The sequence below is a fragment of the Galleria mellonella genome, unplaced genomic scaffold (genome assembly GCF_026898425.1).
Source record: "Galleria mellonella isolate WM207_F2 unplaced genomic scaffold, CSIRO_AGI_GalMel_v1 utg40, whole genome shotgun sequence".
NCBI lineage: Eukaryota > Metazoa > Arthropoda > Insecta > Lepidoptera > Pyralidae > Galleria > Galleria mellonella.
Window position 1 is genome coordinate 5,952,707 of NW_026442094.1, and position 18,079 is coordinate 5,970,785.

At 31.1% G+C, this 18,079-nt stretch overlaps 1 protein-coding gene across 1 annotated transcript; it reads left to right on the forward strand.

Annotated features, from left to right (window-relative positions):
- Positions 1-11,998, forward strand: LOC113520429 (uncharacterized abhydrolase domain-containing protein DDB_G0269086-like). Its single transcript, XM_026905759.3, has 5 exons — positions 1-128; positions 296-345; positions 2,289-2,794; positions 9,241-9,444; positions 10,874-11,998. The coding sequence occupies exons 2-5, from the start codon at positions 312-314 to the stop codon at positions 11,060-11,062; spliced, it is 933 nt and encodes a 310-aa protein (XP_026761560.2). The 5' UTR covers positions 1-128; positions 296-311; the 3' UTR covers positions 11,063-11,998.
- Positions 11,999-18,079: the final 6,081 nt, after the last annotated feature.

An 18,079-nucleotide genomic window follows, 5' to 3' on the forward strand; every position in this document is an offset into this window, starting at 1 on the left:
GCGCATTCACTATAAATAGAAGTGGCTACTGTCTGACGGTACATTGCCTCACAGAGCACTGAGAAGGGGCGTTCGCACCCCCAATACCTAAACCAAAAATACTCAAGCTTTTGTGAAAATTTTGGAAGGTTAGCATTTGGTGATCATATTTTTAAAGTGCAACATTTTAGCCACCGTTAAAATATTATAATTAATTTTTGAGAAAATTTATTGTTAATTTTTTTTTTCTAATATAGTAATAAGATTTTATTTAGATATTGAAGTGTTAACGGAAAATTATAAAATGTGCTTTCAGTTCGACTGAAGACAAAATGAAGAGCTTCAGGATCGTGTTATTATGTATTGGTAAGTGTTTTTGAAACAAGATTTAAGAAAAAAAATATGTACTATTTCTAAAATTCTTATTGATATTTTTAAATGAAACTTTAAGGTATTAAAGACAGCAAAATATTTTTATCCATTACTTTATTAATATTCCATTAAAATTAACATAGGTTTAATAATGAAAAATTAAGATTAAATTAATAAATTTCAGAATTTAATTAAAAACAATTTGTATGGGCAACTTACATTCAACATGTATATTAGTACAATAGGCCCAACATTATTTATGTCAATTATATATCTTTAAAAAATAATTCAATTTTATATTTTTATTAAAGAAATTATTATGATATAGGTATGTAGCTATAAATTTGTGTTTTAAATATGTACCTACTCCATAGTATTAGTAAATTTGGTAGTTTCGTTTATCTAATTTTGGATTAATTAAGAATTTGTAACACAACTAGTGATCCGGTCTGACTTTACATGGATAAATAGTATTTTCGAAAATAATATATTACTTATGTTACTTGCTGATAATATAGCTTTCAATAGGTGAAATTTTTTTAAAAATCAGATGAGTAGGTTTTGAGTTACATTACAAACAAATGAACTAACAATTAAATCTTTTCTTTTTATAATATTATTATAGAAATAAAAAGTCTAAAAGAATTTAACTATAAGTAGTATAAATGAACTTAAACACTTCATTTATCTGATAAATAGTCGGGAAATATTTAATTATAAATTTATTACACAAAATAAACAGTCTGGAAAATTTATGTTTGAGTAAAACTCAGATGTTCGTTGTCAGTAAGCTCGAAAATTTAATTTATCTAATAAGTATTCTGAAAATATTGATTCATTATAAATTTATTAAATGGAGTGACGGCCTCAAATGAATTGCAGGAAATGAGTAGATGCGGGTGGTTCAAAACCGTTCCTTATGCCAGTCTATGGGGGAGGCTTATGTCCAGTAGTGGATTGATAATGGCTGAAATGATGATGAGAAATTTATTACACAGAATAAATTGTCCGGAAAAACGTTACCTATTTATTTAAATACCACTCATTATCAGTAAACTCGGAAGTTTGATTTATCGTTATGTACGTGCATGTAACAAACTATACATTTCCTCAAAATTTAATAAGAGATTAAATAACAGTTCGTAAGTATATATGCACTATGCACGCATCACGTTGTATGCAATTAGTACGTAAACAAATTAGTTCAACAACTCACGCAGGCGCGAATGAATTCAATTACATCGGTCTAATATATTTGATATGTTGGAAAAATACTATGTTTTCAAAATACAATATCTAAAAATACATAAAAATATATACAACGCATGGGGATGTCATGGGCAAAACAATATATTCTGTTATGTCCATAGTACTGCTCATGTCTATAGGTGACGGTTATCACTTTCCATCAGGTGGGCCGTTAGCTTGTTTGATATTCGAAGTTTCATAAAAAAAAAAATATTATATTTTTGAATCGTAGTTTCTTAATTTATTTCATATATTCAAAATTATTTATTTAGATGACTGGAGATGGACATAGTAAATTAAATTACATTGTTATGACACAATTACTTGAATTATAGTATTATTTTAAATTATTACGTAAATATAGATTGTTTAGGTACTGCAAATACCTAATCAATAACATAATTGAGATATTAAAAAAATAAATAAAAAATACAAATTAAATGTTTAATTGACCAATATAATAAAACCCTTAAAAATGTGGCTCGAAACTTAAGTCTTTTATGCAAATGCCTCAGTATTTAATTAAAAATAAAACTTAATATTTTTTCAATTATGATATATTTTTTAATTACTTACTCCTGTGCTGGTCTCAGTTTAATGTTGTCAAGATTGAAGTTCTTTTTTTATGGAAATAATATTTTAATGATGTTTCAACTATCAAAATATCTTACCAATTTCTTCTATTCCAGGCTCACTCTCCGTAGCGACATCTGCACCGGCCGCATCCCGAGACAGTTCATCCCAACCGTCAGAATATGAATACGACTACGAAAACTCAGCACAATCAGGCCAGGCGCAAGAACCACAGGAATCTGCTAGCCATTATGACGCTTATATTCAAGACGTTAAGGCTGCCGCTAGCGGAGACGGTGGCGCTAAGAAAGGATACAGTAGAGGTAGCGGTTTGAGAACCATAGCGGTTGGAAGCGCGAATCAAGCAAAGACAGCGCTTGGTAACCAAGCAGCGGCTGCGTACCAGGCCGCTTATATGGCTAAGAATACTTTAGCTCAGTCAGCGGCTCAAGCTAGTGCCACAGCGCAGGCAGCGCTTGCTGGTAAACAGGTGATCTTGTCCGGATTAGAACAGCAAGTGAGGGATGCTAAGGTCGCACTTCAGGGTGAGGAAATGCAGCTCCAACAGGCCAAGAGATCTGCTCAATCTGCCGCGCAAGCTGCCCAGCAGGCTATGCATCAGGTATGAATTGAGACTTAAACTTCTTGTGTTATTGTTAATATATATGATTATTTCTTCGTATACAAAATATGATAATATTAGCAGCATTTTGATTTAGTAATTAATTTTTAAATTTATAATAAAAATAATAAAATATCACGTCGAACGCGAAGGTATAAATCCATGCCTTTCCGCACAGGCCGTGTTAGAATAGGCAGTTTTTAAAGCACTAGAAGTAATATAGTTTATGAACAACTTGGCATAAAAGCACAGAAGGCTTTCGATGTTTGGATAACTCGTTTGGTGGTAGATATTTATATTATATGTATATATTTATATTTAGATAATTTAGTGATTTATTATTATATATTATTAAGAGATGAGAGATTAGACATTAATTCCCTTATTTATAAAAACTGAAACGTTCTACAAGCCTATTTTAACATCTAAGAAAATTCTTCTAACAAAATCAAATAACCCGTGATAAGTACTGTTGCAAGATAACATCTAGTTCAGTAAAATAAAATAGGTTTATAAGAGATTTGATGTTATTATAAATAAGGTTTTATTACCTTATTTATAATAACAATACAAAAGTACATAGCTATACAAAAGTATAGCTATACTAAATTATGAGTATTTCTGAGGTGTAAAAACGCTATTTTTTAATAATGTTTTTTAAGCAGCATATTAAATTAAAAAAATCCGTATCTATAACATCACAACCCCTCCCCCCTCCCTTATTCATAAAGACTAAAATGTTCTAAAAACCCATTTAAACTATTACCTTGTTTGGTAACTTTCTTTCAAATTAGGAATTTAGCACCAAAGAAAGACATAAATCAGTTATATAGCTAAAATGGGTGTGCCGTTTATTACGAATAAGAGAGTAAGTCTTCAGGAATGGCAGCCCATGATACAATAGTATGTTCTGTGTTAACTATGATACTATTCATATCTATAGGAGACGGTTACCATATTTCATCAGGTGGACTGTCAATTTGATTCTATGTCGTATAAAAAATAAACCGTGATTACTTTTTAGAGTCAAACGAGTTGGGATTCCTCAATTGAGGATATAATTAACAGTTCTAAAGTTTTAATATTAATCAGTTAATATATTAATGATAAAAAATATAGTATGTCCCGGGGAGGTATTGTGTATTTTGTAATAATCTCGTTTCTATAGATAAATTCAGTATTTCTCAAGTAATTGTCGCAAGATTACGCCCCGAGCCGAGTATTTGCGAAGCCGTCCATTACTAAATGCCATAGCGTGATGATTGCAAATCGATTACGGGATATTGCAATTGTGTACCGTTACATATAAAAATTTGTTTATCTGTCAATCAATTTATATTTCACTGTTTAATTTTTGTCATTCCATGAAATTGGATTTTCCTCAAGCGATCGTTTAAATTTCAAGGGGCATGAGCAACTTTATATAGTTCAGTGGCATTGTTTTGTTTTGTTTGTAACAGATTTTATTGTTAATTTGTCCCTTATTGTTGTATTATTTTAAACAAAGATTTATGGTTAAGATTTTCATACAAACATCTTCAAAAAGAATGAGGTTCTCAAGTATGTATTTCTTTTTTGTGTATGTCACCTCATAACTCTGTCAAATGTAAACCGATTTGGAAAATTATTTTTTTATCTAAAAGGATATAACTACAGATTGGTTTTATGGAAATGTTATCCAAATCAATTTAGTAGTTTGGTTTTTGAAACAAAATAGCTAGTTTCTGTTTCTCTTGAATTATATTGAATTATTTAACGTCACAAAGAATGAGGTCCTCAATTTGGTTGTATTTTTCTTTTGTTTGTTACCTCATAACTCTGTCTAATGTAAATTGGAATTTGGAAAATTTATTTTTTACCTAAAAGGCTATAACTACAGATTGGTTTTATAGAAATTTTATCCAAATCGGTTTTTTGAATTTTTTTGAGCGTTTTTGAATGAACCGTTTTTGAAACAAAATAGTTGGTTTTATCAGAATTGCAGTTAGTTTTTTGTGAGATACAAGTACAATCTTTAATAATTCAATTTTAAAACGAAGCAAATTCACAATTGAGTTGTATTTTTTGTTGCCTCGTAACTTCGTCAGTTGTGAACCGATTTGGAAAATTCCTTTTTTTTTACCTGAAACTTTTACAATTGTCAATTTTTCCGAAATCGATTCATATCTTACTGTTTGGTATTCTTATGCAGGTTTTTATCTGTCTTTATTTGTATTAATGTCATATCTTAGATTTTTTTTTAATTTTATTATAATTATTTATGTTTGTTTTACTCATCTTTTAAAATCGAGGATGGCAGACTACTTTCGAACTCAATAGGGGCCATTATTCATGAGCGTAATTCATGGCTAACGCCAATAAAGCCGACATAAATAATTATAATACTCACAATAGTTATTTTTTAAGTTTTTTCCATGACCATAATAACCTATTATCGTCTCTCTGCTGGACACAAATCTCTCTCCCATAAAAAAGGATTTTTATCTCGACAGCCAAGTTTCTTGATATTTCTTTTCACTGATCGTATGATGTCGTCATGTTTTTTGGAATTAAGAGCTAAATATCCGTATTTAATCATAACATATTTATTCTTTTTTTTTATAATAGTAAAAAGAATCATTGTTTACAGATTAGAATAGTATTTTTTCACAATTTTGGGTAAAAAATTTTGTGTTGGATAAATTATTGGAGAAAATTTAAACGGTTGTGGTGAATTTTCGGCACTCCCTTCCAGTTTTTGTACTTGTGAATTGCATATAGAATCATAGGGTAAATTAATGAAGGTAGTAACACGAAGTCAACATAGAGATGGGATGATATTTTATTGTCACTCAAAGGAAATGGGAATGAAATGATGTAGTGATACATTATTTCATTCCCATTTCCTTTGAGTGACAATCACCTTACTTCGCTATAGGCACACGTTGAACAAAATATGTATAATTTAGTCATTAGTGAAATGAATAATGAATTTTATGGGCGAAACAGTATACTCTGTTATGTCCATGGTACTGCTCATGTCTATAGGCGACGGTTACCACTTTCCATCAGGTGGACCGTCAGCTTGTTTGCCATTGTAAGTTGTATAAAAAAAAAGGTCAAGAGATAAGAATATTCTATAATATCCGGGAGACAGAAAGTTCATTGTAACTTGCTTATTTCTACTTAAGTATATTTCCTCGCTGAATATTTGATTGATGGTGGTCAGATAGTGTTTATGATAGAATTCGAAGGTCATCTCTTAATTTATTCGTTGAAAAATAGTTTTGAAAATATCTCCAAAAACTAATTTGTTATAGATGAATTTAGACTTTTTGTTATAGGTAGTAAATTATATTTAATGTTTCATAATACTGAACGGCGATTCAATTACCTACTTACCCACTATTTTTTCTTTCTTTCGTAGTCCAGTTAAATTAACGTTTCGATAGATTTTTTTTTTTTTATGATTTCAATTCGAAACGTAATATAGATCTTTTTAGCTTTCTCATTACGTTCTAATATAAAATGTACCAACTGTTAATGTTACGTTAATATATTTATTAAATTACGTTATTAGCGTCACAGTATTTTGTTTGAGAACATCATAGCATCATAAGGTTTCTTTGGGGTCGGTAACACGCATGTGACACCCCTAGTGTTGCAGGCGTCTATAGGCTACAGTGACCGTTGATCATCAGACGGGCCGTATGCTTGTTTGCCTACTTCTTGGTATATAAAAAATAACAGTAATAATTTCTATCTTTATTAATATTATTTCCGTAAAAGTGAGTATTTATTTGTTATTTTTTCGCATCGGTTTATTCAACCAATTGTCAGGTAATTTGATATAAATGTTGTATTTGGAATGAAAAAGAATATAGGGTATCTTTTATTTCGTTTGTTTAAACAAATAAACTCATTTTGTCCTTTAAATTATTAGTATTTATTACTCTTACAAGAAAACACCGCAAAAACTGTAAGCTGTAACTAGTCACTAATAGTTCCTGTTGAGATCTTGATTTCTCTAACGGCCTACGAACGATCCACGATAAATTATACAAAACGAAACCAAAAAAGGAACTGCGCAGACAACATCGGGCGTTTGATTCGTTTTGTGAACAAGAACTCCATTCAGAACTACTGGAGCGACTAAATAAGAGACTTACGTAAATTAATTATTGGCAATTTGCCGACGCCTTGTCGACTTTTATCTCTAGTTCGATTTGCAAATTTTTCGTAAATCCAATTCGTACTTTTCGTACTTGATTTACGTAACTGGCGATACAGCGTTTTTATCGTCGGCTATCTCGGTACAGAACTGATTTTTTAATAAGTTTTTTTTTCTTCGTATATTGCAATATTTGAGTTGTCAGTAATATTGCACAGATCTGGTTCATTGTCGGAATATAGCCTTGTTTTTTTTTTTTATTGTCTCTTATTAAACGCATGGTTTTATAAAATAGATTTAGCAATATCTAATTACTTATTTACCTGCGATTGTAATAACAATAATAATAAATAAAAAATATACTCACGATTGATGTACTAGACAGGGTAGATACAACATTTGTTGTGTATCTATATTTTGCAAAGAGTATTTAAAACTTAGATTATCAATAATAAATCTATTATTTCTTATTCTATAGTTAAAACAATTATGGAATAAAAAAATAAGATATTTTATCGAATTAAGCTGTTTGAAATTGTTATTTAGTCTAAGATTCTGTTACAAAAAAAAAATAAGATTTCAATTGTAGCAAAACCGGTTATTTTGATTAAAAAACTAAACTACTGAGTAGATTTTTATTAATTTTTAATAAAAATCTAAATCTAAATAAAAATTATATGGATCTAATTTGTAAGTATATACTTTGGGATAATAAAAAAAAAATATCAAATCACTACACAAATAGAATTGAAGAAACTTTACTATCTAATAATAGTTGTTGAAAAATTCATAATTTTGACTAAAATATATTTTAATATTATCATACCTACTTGTACAACAATTAGTACATTATCCTAAAAAAGTCTTGAAAAGATTGTTCTCAGCAATAAGACCGTCTTACTGTACTTATACAATTGTATCGTTATATTAATTGCCTTGCTTATTTCCTATACTGTATAATGCGAATAAAGTATACTCATTCATTCATTCGATTTGAACCTGTATAAATAGATAATTAACATTACGAGAATAAGTATTTTATTATAACTACGTAATAAACACGCAGACTTCTACATATAATTATTCATTATACAAACACAATTAAAGGAGTATTTCTAAACGAAAATGTAACGGGCAATAATTCCGGTGGAAAGCGATATATACCTAATCAATACACGCAATTGGATACGTTTCTGAACGCATAATATGAGATGCAAATTTCCTTCCTATACAGCGGTCAGAAAAGAAAGTGTTGTAAGGTAAAGTTGATACTTTGTTATTGTATTGAATTTCAAACTTTAACACTTATGACATAGAGGTTTTTTGTAGATTACAGTATGGGGTTCTTCAAAAAGGGTATATTAAAATTTCTTCACGGTTGGCAATGATCACTAATCACCCCCTCATAGTTATTTTGGAAATATATTTCATGTACAGAATTGCCTTCTCTACAGATTTATTATAAGTATAGATTAATGTTTATGTAATCATGTGTAGTTAATGTTGTGTACCCCTGCTATAGGTATACATATCATCATCATCATCATAACAGCCTTTAACTGTCCACTGTCCTTTAACTGGACACAAGCCTCCCTCTGGGGCTTTGTCAGTAGTTGTCATGTTGGCAGGCGGATTGGCGACCGCAGTCCGGCTTTAGAGATATTTTAAAAGGGACGCTATTGCTCATCCTTCGCTCTTCCTTAGTCGCCTCTCACGACACTTACGGAAAAGGAAGGGGTGGCCTATTCTATGCTGGAACCATACGGGAAACATATCAGTATGCTACACAAGAAATGTATCTTAATTTATATGTAATACTAGTGACCCGCCCCGGCTACGCACGAGTGCAATGCTAGAAACACAATTATCTCTAAGAGATAGACATTTACCATCGCGGACTTTTTTATAGATCTTCTTAAGGTGTACAATACTGTAGTACATTACTTTGATCTCTCTCGTAGGGTTCAGTCAGCGTTTGCAATGTAAGCGCAAAAAATGTGTTTATTTACGATATCACATTAGAAAACTCTAAAATTATCAGTGTTTCTTTACTACATTACGCATGTATTATACATATAAACCCTCCTCTTGAATCACTCTATCTATTAAAAAAAACCGCATCAAAACCCGTTGCGTAGTTTTCAAGATCTAAGCATACATAGGGATAGAGAGACGACGGAAGTGATTTTGTTTTATACTATGTAGATTAAATAAATAAAATAAACCTTCCTTCCGCTATAAAACAAGATCCTGTGCCAAATTTTGTGTGATAAAATCCTTCATCATAAAATTGCAGGTGAACGTAATCCAAGCAGCACTGAACGCCGCTCAAGCTACCTCCGAGAATGCCAACGAGGCCGCGTCGCAGGCCGCCGGTGAGTTGGGTGCACAGACCGCCATGGTGGGTGCGGCCAGGCAGAGGCTGCAGACTCTTCAGGAACAACTGCACGGTGTCAGGATCGACTTCGAGGCCACCCAGGCCGCTGCCAGGAAGGCACAGGTATGTTGCTCTTATGATTTCCGCTGATGTTCACGGTGGTGCAGTTTGACAGCTGGTAAATTTCGATTTTAGAATAGGACTGGCTGGTAATTTTCAATTTCAGATTTAGACTAGAATTAGGATAAAAAAAAATGTGTAAGTGATATTTTTTTTTATTAAACAGAACAATATCAAGGGAAGTAAAATTTAAGAAAGTAATACTTTTTTTTTAATTTTTATTTATTTATTTATTTAAATTACTGACAAATATGGTACATAAGGTGGATTTGGTGTTATATCCATTATGTTCAATGTATTTCAATAAAAAAAAAATTAATATATTTTAATCATGCTTTGTTTAAAAATTTAAACATTTCTTTTAGTTTATATATATAAACTAGGCCGATTTAAATCAAATTTAGTAGAGATTGCCTGAAGCGCAGCTGGAGTCTACTAAGTTTGATTTATATCAATTGATATAATAAATGTATATATACATATATCAGGTTTAGTTAGGTATATTATCGCCTATTTGATATATAACAAAAAAATTTTACAAACAGGAATTTACGAAGGACGCAAGAATACACATCTTCGAGGATATAAACATATTAATCAAATATTGAACTTGAAACAACTATCTTTTTCTGTAAATGAGAATAATCCATTAATGCCAAATGAAAGAAGACTAAAGTACCATTAGACTTCTGGCCACACACATTTTAAATTGTATTCTTTCATTTAAATTTTAAATTTAGAATCTATTGTTATCTTCGCTTCATTGATCATAATGTCCGAGTCTGGTAACTCTAACTTCTCACGAGTGTTTTATTTTAAAAGTAATAAACACTTAGAATGGAATTCTTCTTTATTTTATTCTCCTATTATTTTAAAACTAGCTGTTTCTTTATATCATTAGAAATAGTTGATTGTGTATGGAGATATAGATATATATTCTTATTCAGAGATAGCAGATTAGTAATATTATTATTGAGACTTAGGTAATGTGTTGCCTAAATATATAGTGGGTGATTACCGGTCGAATATGGATAGAAGGAGATAGAAGGTAATATACTATTATATAAAAAAAATTGAGCCTTCATACTATACATTGACAACTGGACGTATTTTTGTTCGTATTGGAGATTTTTATGTAATTTTTCGACAGACACTTTTTAGGAAAAAAGTACAGTTTCACTGGCTTCAGTGCTCTTCTAAAACGATGCTAATGATTTTAACTCTGTCTATTATTTGAAATATAAAACGATATAGGCCACTTTTTATTTCGATCATATGGACGAAGTCTCGGATTTTTGACAATTATTTAATACATTTCATTAAGTCACCAATAATAATTAGTTAGTACCTAAGGTTTATGTATAATGAAACAATAATTTTAATGTATTTAGTTTTTTTTTTTTATATCCTAACTGTAAAACGCTTCAAACAGGCGGCCGCACAACAGGCGCAGGCTAATGCCGCCGCTGCAGCAGCGAAGGCAGCGGCTGCCGGACTCGGCTCTGGACAGCATCACGACGCCTCCCACGAAGGTACGACTTACGAAGAGTACAAGGTTGCACCCTCTTCAGAACAGAACAGCCAAGAGTATTACCCGCGTCAGTCGGACTTCCAACACTAGTAGCATTAAGGTTTTAGGTGCCTAATTCCCCCTGGGGTTTTGTAGTCTTTTTTAGCTCATTATTTCTTCACTTATTACTTTTCCAGCATTTAAATACAGTTTACTATATTTTATTACGTATAGGTATTTAATAACTTATTTTCTCTGTATTGACCCTTTTTTCTTTAATTCCTTGTTCCTTCTTCACTCTTTAGCTATATAAAATGAACTAAGAAAGTTAATGAAACCCCGGAATATTTGATTCGGATATTATTAAAATAGATTTTTAAAGTACAAGACATTATGAGCATTAAGGATTTCTGAAAATATTTCTTAGTTTTTGTCACAATTAAAAAAAAAAGTAGAGAAAACGCGCGACTTTTTAATAGTGATGGAAACTGTCCAGAAATAATAATAATACAGCTTTCATGAATACTCAAAACGATTATTGGAAGTTAGATCAACACTATTTATTTCATAATGTAAAAACTATTTTAATAATATCATAATAATTAGTAGTTCGTCTACTGAAATGTAAATAAAAACAATTTTTGTTAAACTAGTTTAGTCGGGACCTCAACTCTAATTTTGTGAGTCTTTGTGATATTTTATGTAGATCTATTTTTTTTATACTTTTTTATACAAACGTGAAGTCTATTTATACATATGTGGTGGATGTACACTTTCGTTTTGGACTTTTATAACTTTTTTAAACAGTTGTATTTTTTTAAAACGAAAGTGCCAGTAAGTATAATAATCAATAGTAAAATACACTAACCAGAAAAAATTAAGTGCGATGTCACATAAAACAATGTTTTAGGAGAAATGCGATCGACGTGTATGAATTTGTATAAAAATAAAAAATGTTTTGTTAATAATTGTTATTTCAATATTGTATTGACTGGTTATGTATGACTTTTGACGACAGAGTTGACTATTATTTGGTAGCTGGGAAATTATGAAGGAAATATCTTAGGCGTTTATGTAAATACAAAATAAAATTTAGTAACTAATGAAATTTTATTTACATTACTAATTATATTTAATATTAGTATTAAATATTGTGCTATTTATACTGAAAAATAATAAAAAAATATATAAAATAAATTACAACATTAATTGATTTTATATATTTTTAAATCTACGGTAAATAGAGTCATTGCCCTTATTATGGCAACATTACCTCATTTTACCTATACCATTTTACCTGCTTTGGCCAAGGGACGAAAAGGTAAAATAAAAAAAAAACTATTTAATTTTTTTAAATATTTCTAATTAATTTTCCAGCTGACTTGACAGTGACTTGACATCTCACTTAATTGTACTTACTTACTTGTTTGCGACTTGACTAACCTTACCCTCGCATGCAGCCTCTGCTTTAGTTTTTACACGTAGAGAATTTTTTTTAAATTATATTAATGGATAATATGATGACCCACAGTGCATATAGTGGTTCATGCTTGGCATAAACGAGATCCCGGATTTGATTCCCGATTGGGTCAATCCTGGGATAATTGTGGCCTCAATTTGGTTACTTCGTTGTTTGGTTTCAAAAAGAAAGATACATAATAATAGCGGCTTTTTATTAATATAATAAATATCGATGTAGGTTTTTATAAGTTTAAATTTTACCACTACACATCGATGAGAATTTGAAGCTTAAAGTCGGTTGGGGGTATAATATGTGTTCATATCCTTTTTCATAAATTTAGTACTTGAATATGAGTTACGAAATTTCAATACAAACTTTTCGGTGATCAAATAATAAATCAATACACTTTTTTGCTTGTAATTTTACTCTAATCTTCTTTAGGTATGTTAGTTGAGGAATGTTCGCATTCAAACAACTATTTATGTAATACTTGAAAGGTATATCGTTTAATAATGAAAAAGCCGCCATTTTAATATCTAATTTTAAATTAATACACAAATAAGTAGGTACGAGTACAATGTGTAAAATGTAATTAATAGACAAGAATGCTTGTTTGCCATCTTGGTGAAATAAAAAAAGTTTTCGTGAAGATTTAAAAATAAATTTAAAGCAAATAAAAAGATTATCTTCAAACTATCGCACCAGCATGCAGTAGAGGTCTAAGTGTGGGTATTTCTACTTACCTATTGTCAATAATCCACTATTCAACTTTAAAAAGGCGTACAGGACTATCCTATACTCTTCCTTAGCAATTTTCCTTTTCACGAGTTCGCACAGCATGGACCACTTAATTCTTGTTACTTTCTCAAAGTTAATTCTTTCAACCTTTCCACATTTAAACGGATCTAGAAGATTCGATAAGAGATTTCCATTTTTCAGAGTGGTCCGGTCCCGTCCAGCTACTTCCAGAACAGTCCAGCGTCAATCAAATCCTACACCATCCCAATCATGAAGAAATCAAACCACAAGAAGACAATAGTCTTCCTAACAATGCACTAAAACCGCTCGTATTAGAACTCGATTCAGTTTCAAAGCCGACCCAGAATAAACCAGCTCAGTCTGATTCAATTCAGATACAACCAGTCCCATCCATATCCATACAAGAGAGACCACAAAAAGCAATAGCACCAATCAAGTTTGTTAATGCTAAATCCTTTTTCAAGTTAGTGCCCCAAACTCATTTACATTTGAACAGTTTCAATAACAAAATAAAGAGCCAGGGTCAGAGTTTGTGGCATCCTGGATTTTTTAGCTGGTGACAAGGTCCAAACAAATTAAAGTAGGTAATAAAGTAAATTAAGACAAGTTGATTACGTTTATTTTTGGGACTTTATGCCTCGCGCTTACAAGTATATAGGACATACATAATCTAACAGATTTTCTCATCGACGTTTCCACGTGGATAGCATAGACGTAGGATACAAGAAAAAAAGGTTGTTTCATCCAAGTATTCTACAATTTAGATATTAATTACTAGATAGGTATTCTATAGGATATGTAGTAACCATAGAACCACTCGTAGTACCTGATCCGTACCACGTCATGATCACGAGATGACAAAAAGAGCGAGATGGTCTTCTGGATATTATAGATAATAATGTAAAAAAACATAGTAATGTAGAGCGGTTGAAGATATTACGCGACTTGCCCAAAGATAACGACAATATTTTCAATTCGTGACCAACTACACTATACAAGTTCAGATATTATTTTAATGGAATGAAACGGTTCTAATGTGGGATGATAGGTGAGGATTTTTTTTTTATGGCTTATGCCTTCTTCAGGCATATCAGCCCTATCGTACTCTGAAATAGGTGAGGATGTTGAGGTCAGTCGGTTAATCGTGATGAACTCATTGGGAGTTTAGGATAGTTCTAGAAGAAGGATAGATACGCATAGAGATCGATCTGACCTACTGTTTTCAATGGGGTTTGTTCTCTACTAATTATAGAGTATATATTAGGTATTTATCTACACTATTTCGCGTCGCTTTAGGTCCCAAAAATAAATATACTTATGTGTAAAAATAGAAAAGTTTAAAACTAAGACTAGTTATTTATATTATGTACTAGCCGTTTACCAGGACTTCGCTTGTGTGGAGTTACTACCTCCCTTGCTTGTGTGTATTCCGAGAATTATTTATAGCGGATGACCAAGTCATAAAAGGAACATATATCCATAACCTCAGCGGTTTAGGCTGTGCATTGATTGATTACTCAGTTAGGACAAGTCTTTTTATATTTATGTATAAATATACTTAGGTACCTATATTTAGATGTGCATGTGATATTTGAGAGCCAAATAAATATAATGCTAATAAGTCTTTTATGATTGTTGATTACCCAACCTATTTTGTTGTTTAAATTATGCTACTAAGAACACTAAAAAGGTTACGAGCTTCATATCTAATAGACTATAAATAATACTAATAATAAAAAATAATGATAATTGAACATAAAAACTCAAAGCTGTATATTCAAAAACTAAATGTAATTTTTAAGTAAGCAGATGTTCGTAAGTTGTAATTTATATTGGCCTAGGTGCATAAAGAAATGGAGAAATGAGTTTGACATCTAATTAAATAACTATGTTAAAATATATATGTAGAACTGGTGTATGGAAAGAAGTAGGGATGCTTTACTTATTGTTTTCCGGACAAAATTTTATTTTATTTGGGAAACAAACAATTTCTTATTACATTTAGTATCTATATGTCATATAAATAACATACAAATCAGCAAAGTTTCCACAAATAAATAGAATATATTTAATATTCAAAAGACAGAAATACCAAATACTCATTCAACAGTAAAAAGTAAGACAATATGGCGGAGATAAGATAATTAAGTAACTATAAATACATAATTAGGTGTAGATAAATTCTCTAATGATGATGTACATCATAATCATCATATCAGCTGTTAACTGTCCACTGTTGAATGCAGGCCACCCCTTTACAGGATTTCGCCAGTAGTTGCCATGCTTAGCAAGTAGATTAGATAGCCACGGTTAAACTTTGGAGATGTTTTAAGAGGGACGCTGTTGCTTATCTATTGACCCTTAAGTTCTCTTAGTCGCCTCTTACGATACCCACGAGTAAGGAAGCGATGACCTATTCTATTAAAAACTTTAAAAATTAGAAATTAAAAACATGCCAATTCTGAATTTATTCCAAATACAATTGAACTAGAAAGTAAATTTAGTCGATTTTGAGAAATATTTTCAATATACTGAAGTAAAAATTATTTCTTTATGTAACAGAAAAAAATATGTAGTTATAAAAAAATTATGTCAACTATTTTATATTATATATAATTTAATATATATCGTGGAGGACAATCTTGAACAGCTTGTGTCTGAAATCGAGAGACGTTAGCTAGGGCCTCTGATCGGGGACGACAAAACTCAGTCCAGTTTAATTCTGCTAAGACACAAGCTTGCGTGTTCATCGCTAAAAAAACATTTGTTGTGCCTCCACAATTCCAGGACACATCTTTTAAACTCTCTAAAAGCGTTGGGTCTCTCGGTTTTGATATATTTAGTGACGTACAGTTTCGTGGCCACATCGAAGATAAGGTGAAGCTGGCATTAAAAAACTCGGTGTGCTTAATAGAGCGAAGCAATACTTTACGCCGGATCAACTATTAATGCTCTATAAATCTAAAATTCGGCCTCCCATGGAGAATTGCTGTTACTTATGGGCGGGAGCACCTAGATACCAGCTTGAACCCTTCAATTCAGTGCAACGATGAACTATGAGAATCGTCGATAATACCAGGCTTACCAGCCTAGTATTACCAGCGGTATCGAACTCTTAAGCGTTAGGAGAGATTTTGTCTCACGTTGCGTGTTCTACCGCTTGTACAATGGACTGTGCTCAAATCAATTGTTCAATATGAGTTTACCCCTATATCTTAAAGCCTTGATGGTCCCGTACAGCGCGGTTTTAGGGGTTAACCGCAGTTATGCTTATAGAGATGTTTTAGGAGGGATGTGGCAACCACATCCCTCTGCCATTAAGTTACCTTAGTAATCTCTTAGGATACCTACAAGAAATGAAGGAATGGCCTATTCTATGCCGAGACCATACGGCCAACTCACATACAACAAGTATACTTCATATTTACAACCAATCAATGATAGATTCTTTTTACGATTTGTTTTTATGGAAGATAATGAAATAGTAACCCTGGCTGCCCTATTGGTACATACAGGCAAGACAGTAGTAAGGTAAATGATAGGTGAGAACTTGGAGTGCGGATGAAAGCAGGTCAGTTGCCCCAACGTGACGAATTCATTAAGAATTAACCACGATGACCGGACAGGGTACATTGGTAGTCGTACTTCCAAGGTCACCTTTTAGTTTCATAATCAGAATATTATGTTAAAATAAATATTGGATTTAAGTTTTGCCTTATTTTCCTAGATATCTAAATATGATGGATTTAGACTCAGATGTCAGCGATGTGCTTCATAGATGAGCCTGTTAAAGAAATAAAAGACCTAGATATCATAGAAAGTAGTTGAACAGTAGAGATAGGTATGTCACTCTTTTCAAATTTTGGCATTCTAACCCTAAAGTGATCAAATAATCACATCTGCAGACAGAATAATGGATATTTAGGTAGGTTCTTTCGTTTTAAAAAAAATATAAATAAAAAATCAGTTGCACATTTAGATATAGGCCTATAGGTAAATATGTTCTAATTTGTTAACATTAAGTATGTGTCTACCTGCGCCTAGATATATGATATTTTAAGTCTTAAATGTAATACCCAACTTAAAAATAAGATCGTAGGTTGAAATCATGATCCCAATAAGTGTTTTTAAAATTTCATACTGCTTAACCTAATAAATAAAAAAAAGTAGGTAAAGGTCATAACACTTACTTCAATACATTTTATGTAAAACCTAATATAAATAAAAGTGTAATAAGACCTGCCTTATGCTAAGCGGTTAGAACTATTATTAACCAATATACATAATATAAGCTTGTATAATAATGTACTTAGCTTACTTAGCTACTTATAACTTAATGAGAGTTGTTGCCTGTCGTTTATGTTGAGATCGAAGGTTGAGACCTATGATAATTGTAATAAAATTCTTTTATTAGATAAATATTTTACAGAACCAGCAAAAGAAGAGCCCGCCGAAGAAGCAGAAGAAGAAGAAGAAGACTGCGAAGAGGAAAAATAATACTACTTTGTAGTATTTAGATAGTTAAATGCCATTATTTTTCTTCTACAGTATTCGTTACATTAATAGAAGTTTTTTTTTTAATTTAATTAAGAATATTATTATTTAATTTATTCAGTATTTTATTTCATTCACAGCAAGCTTCGTAAACACTACACACAGTTTGTTTCTTTTCACGCAAATTTAAAAAATGTAGACCTGACAATTCTGATAAATAAGAAACAATTATCTTAATATTTATTACTTAATTTATGTATTTTATACAAAAGTAACTAAAAATTAATTGTTATATTAATACTAAATTGAAAATATTATACAAAAATAAAATATTTATTTATTTTTAATAACTAATGGTGGCTGGTGTAATCTTACAAACGTACATAAAACGGAACGCATCAATATTCCTTCTT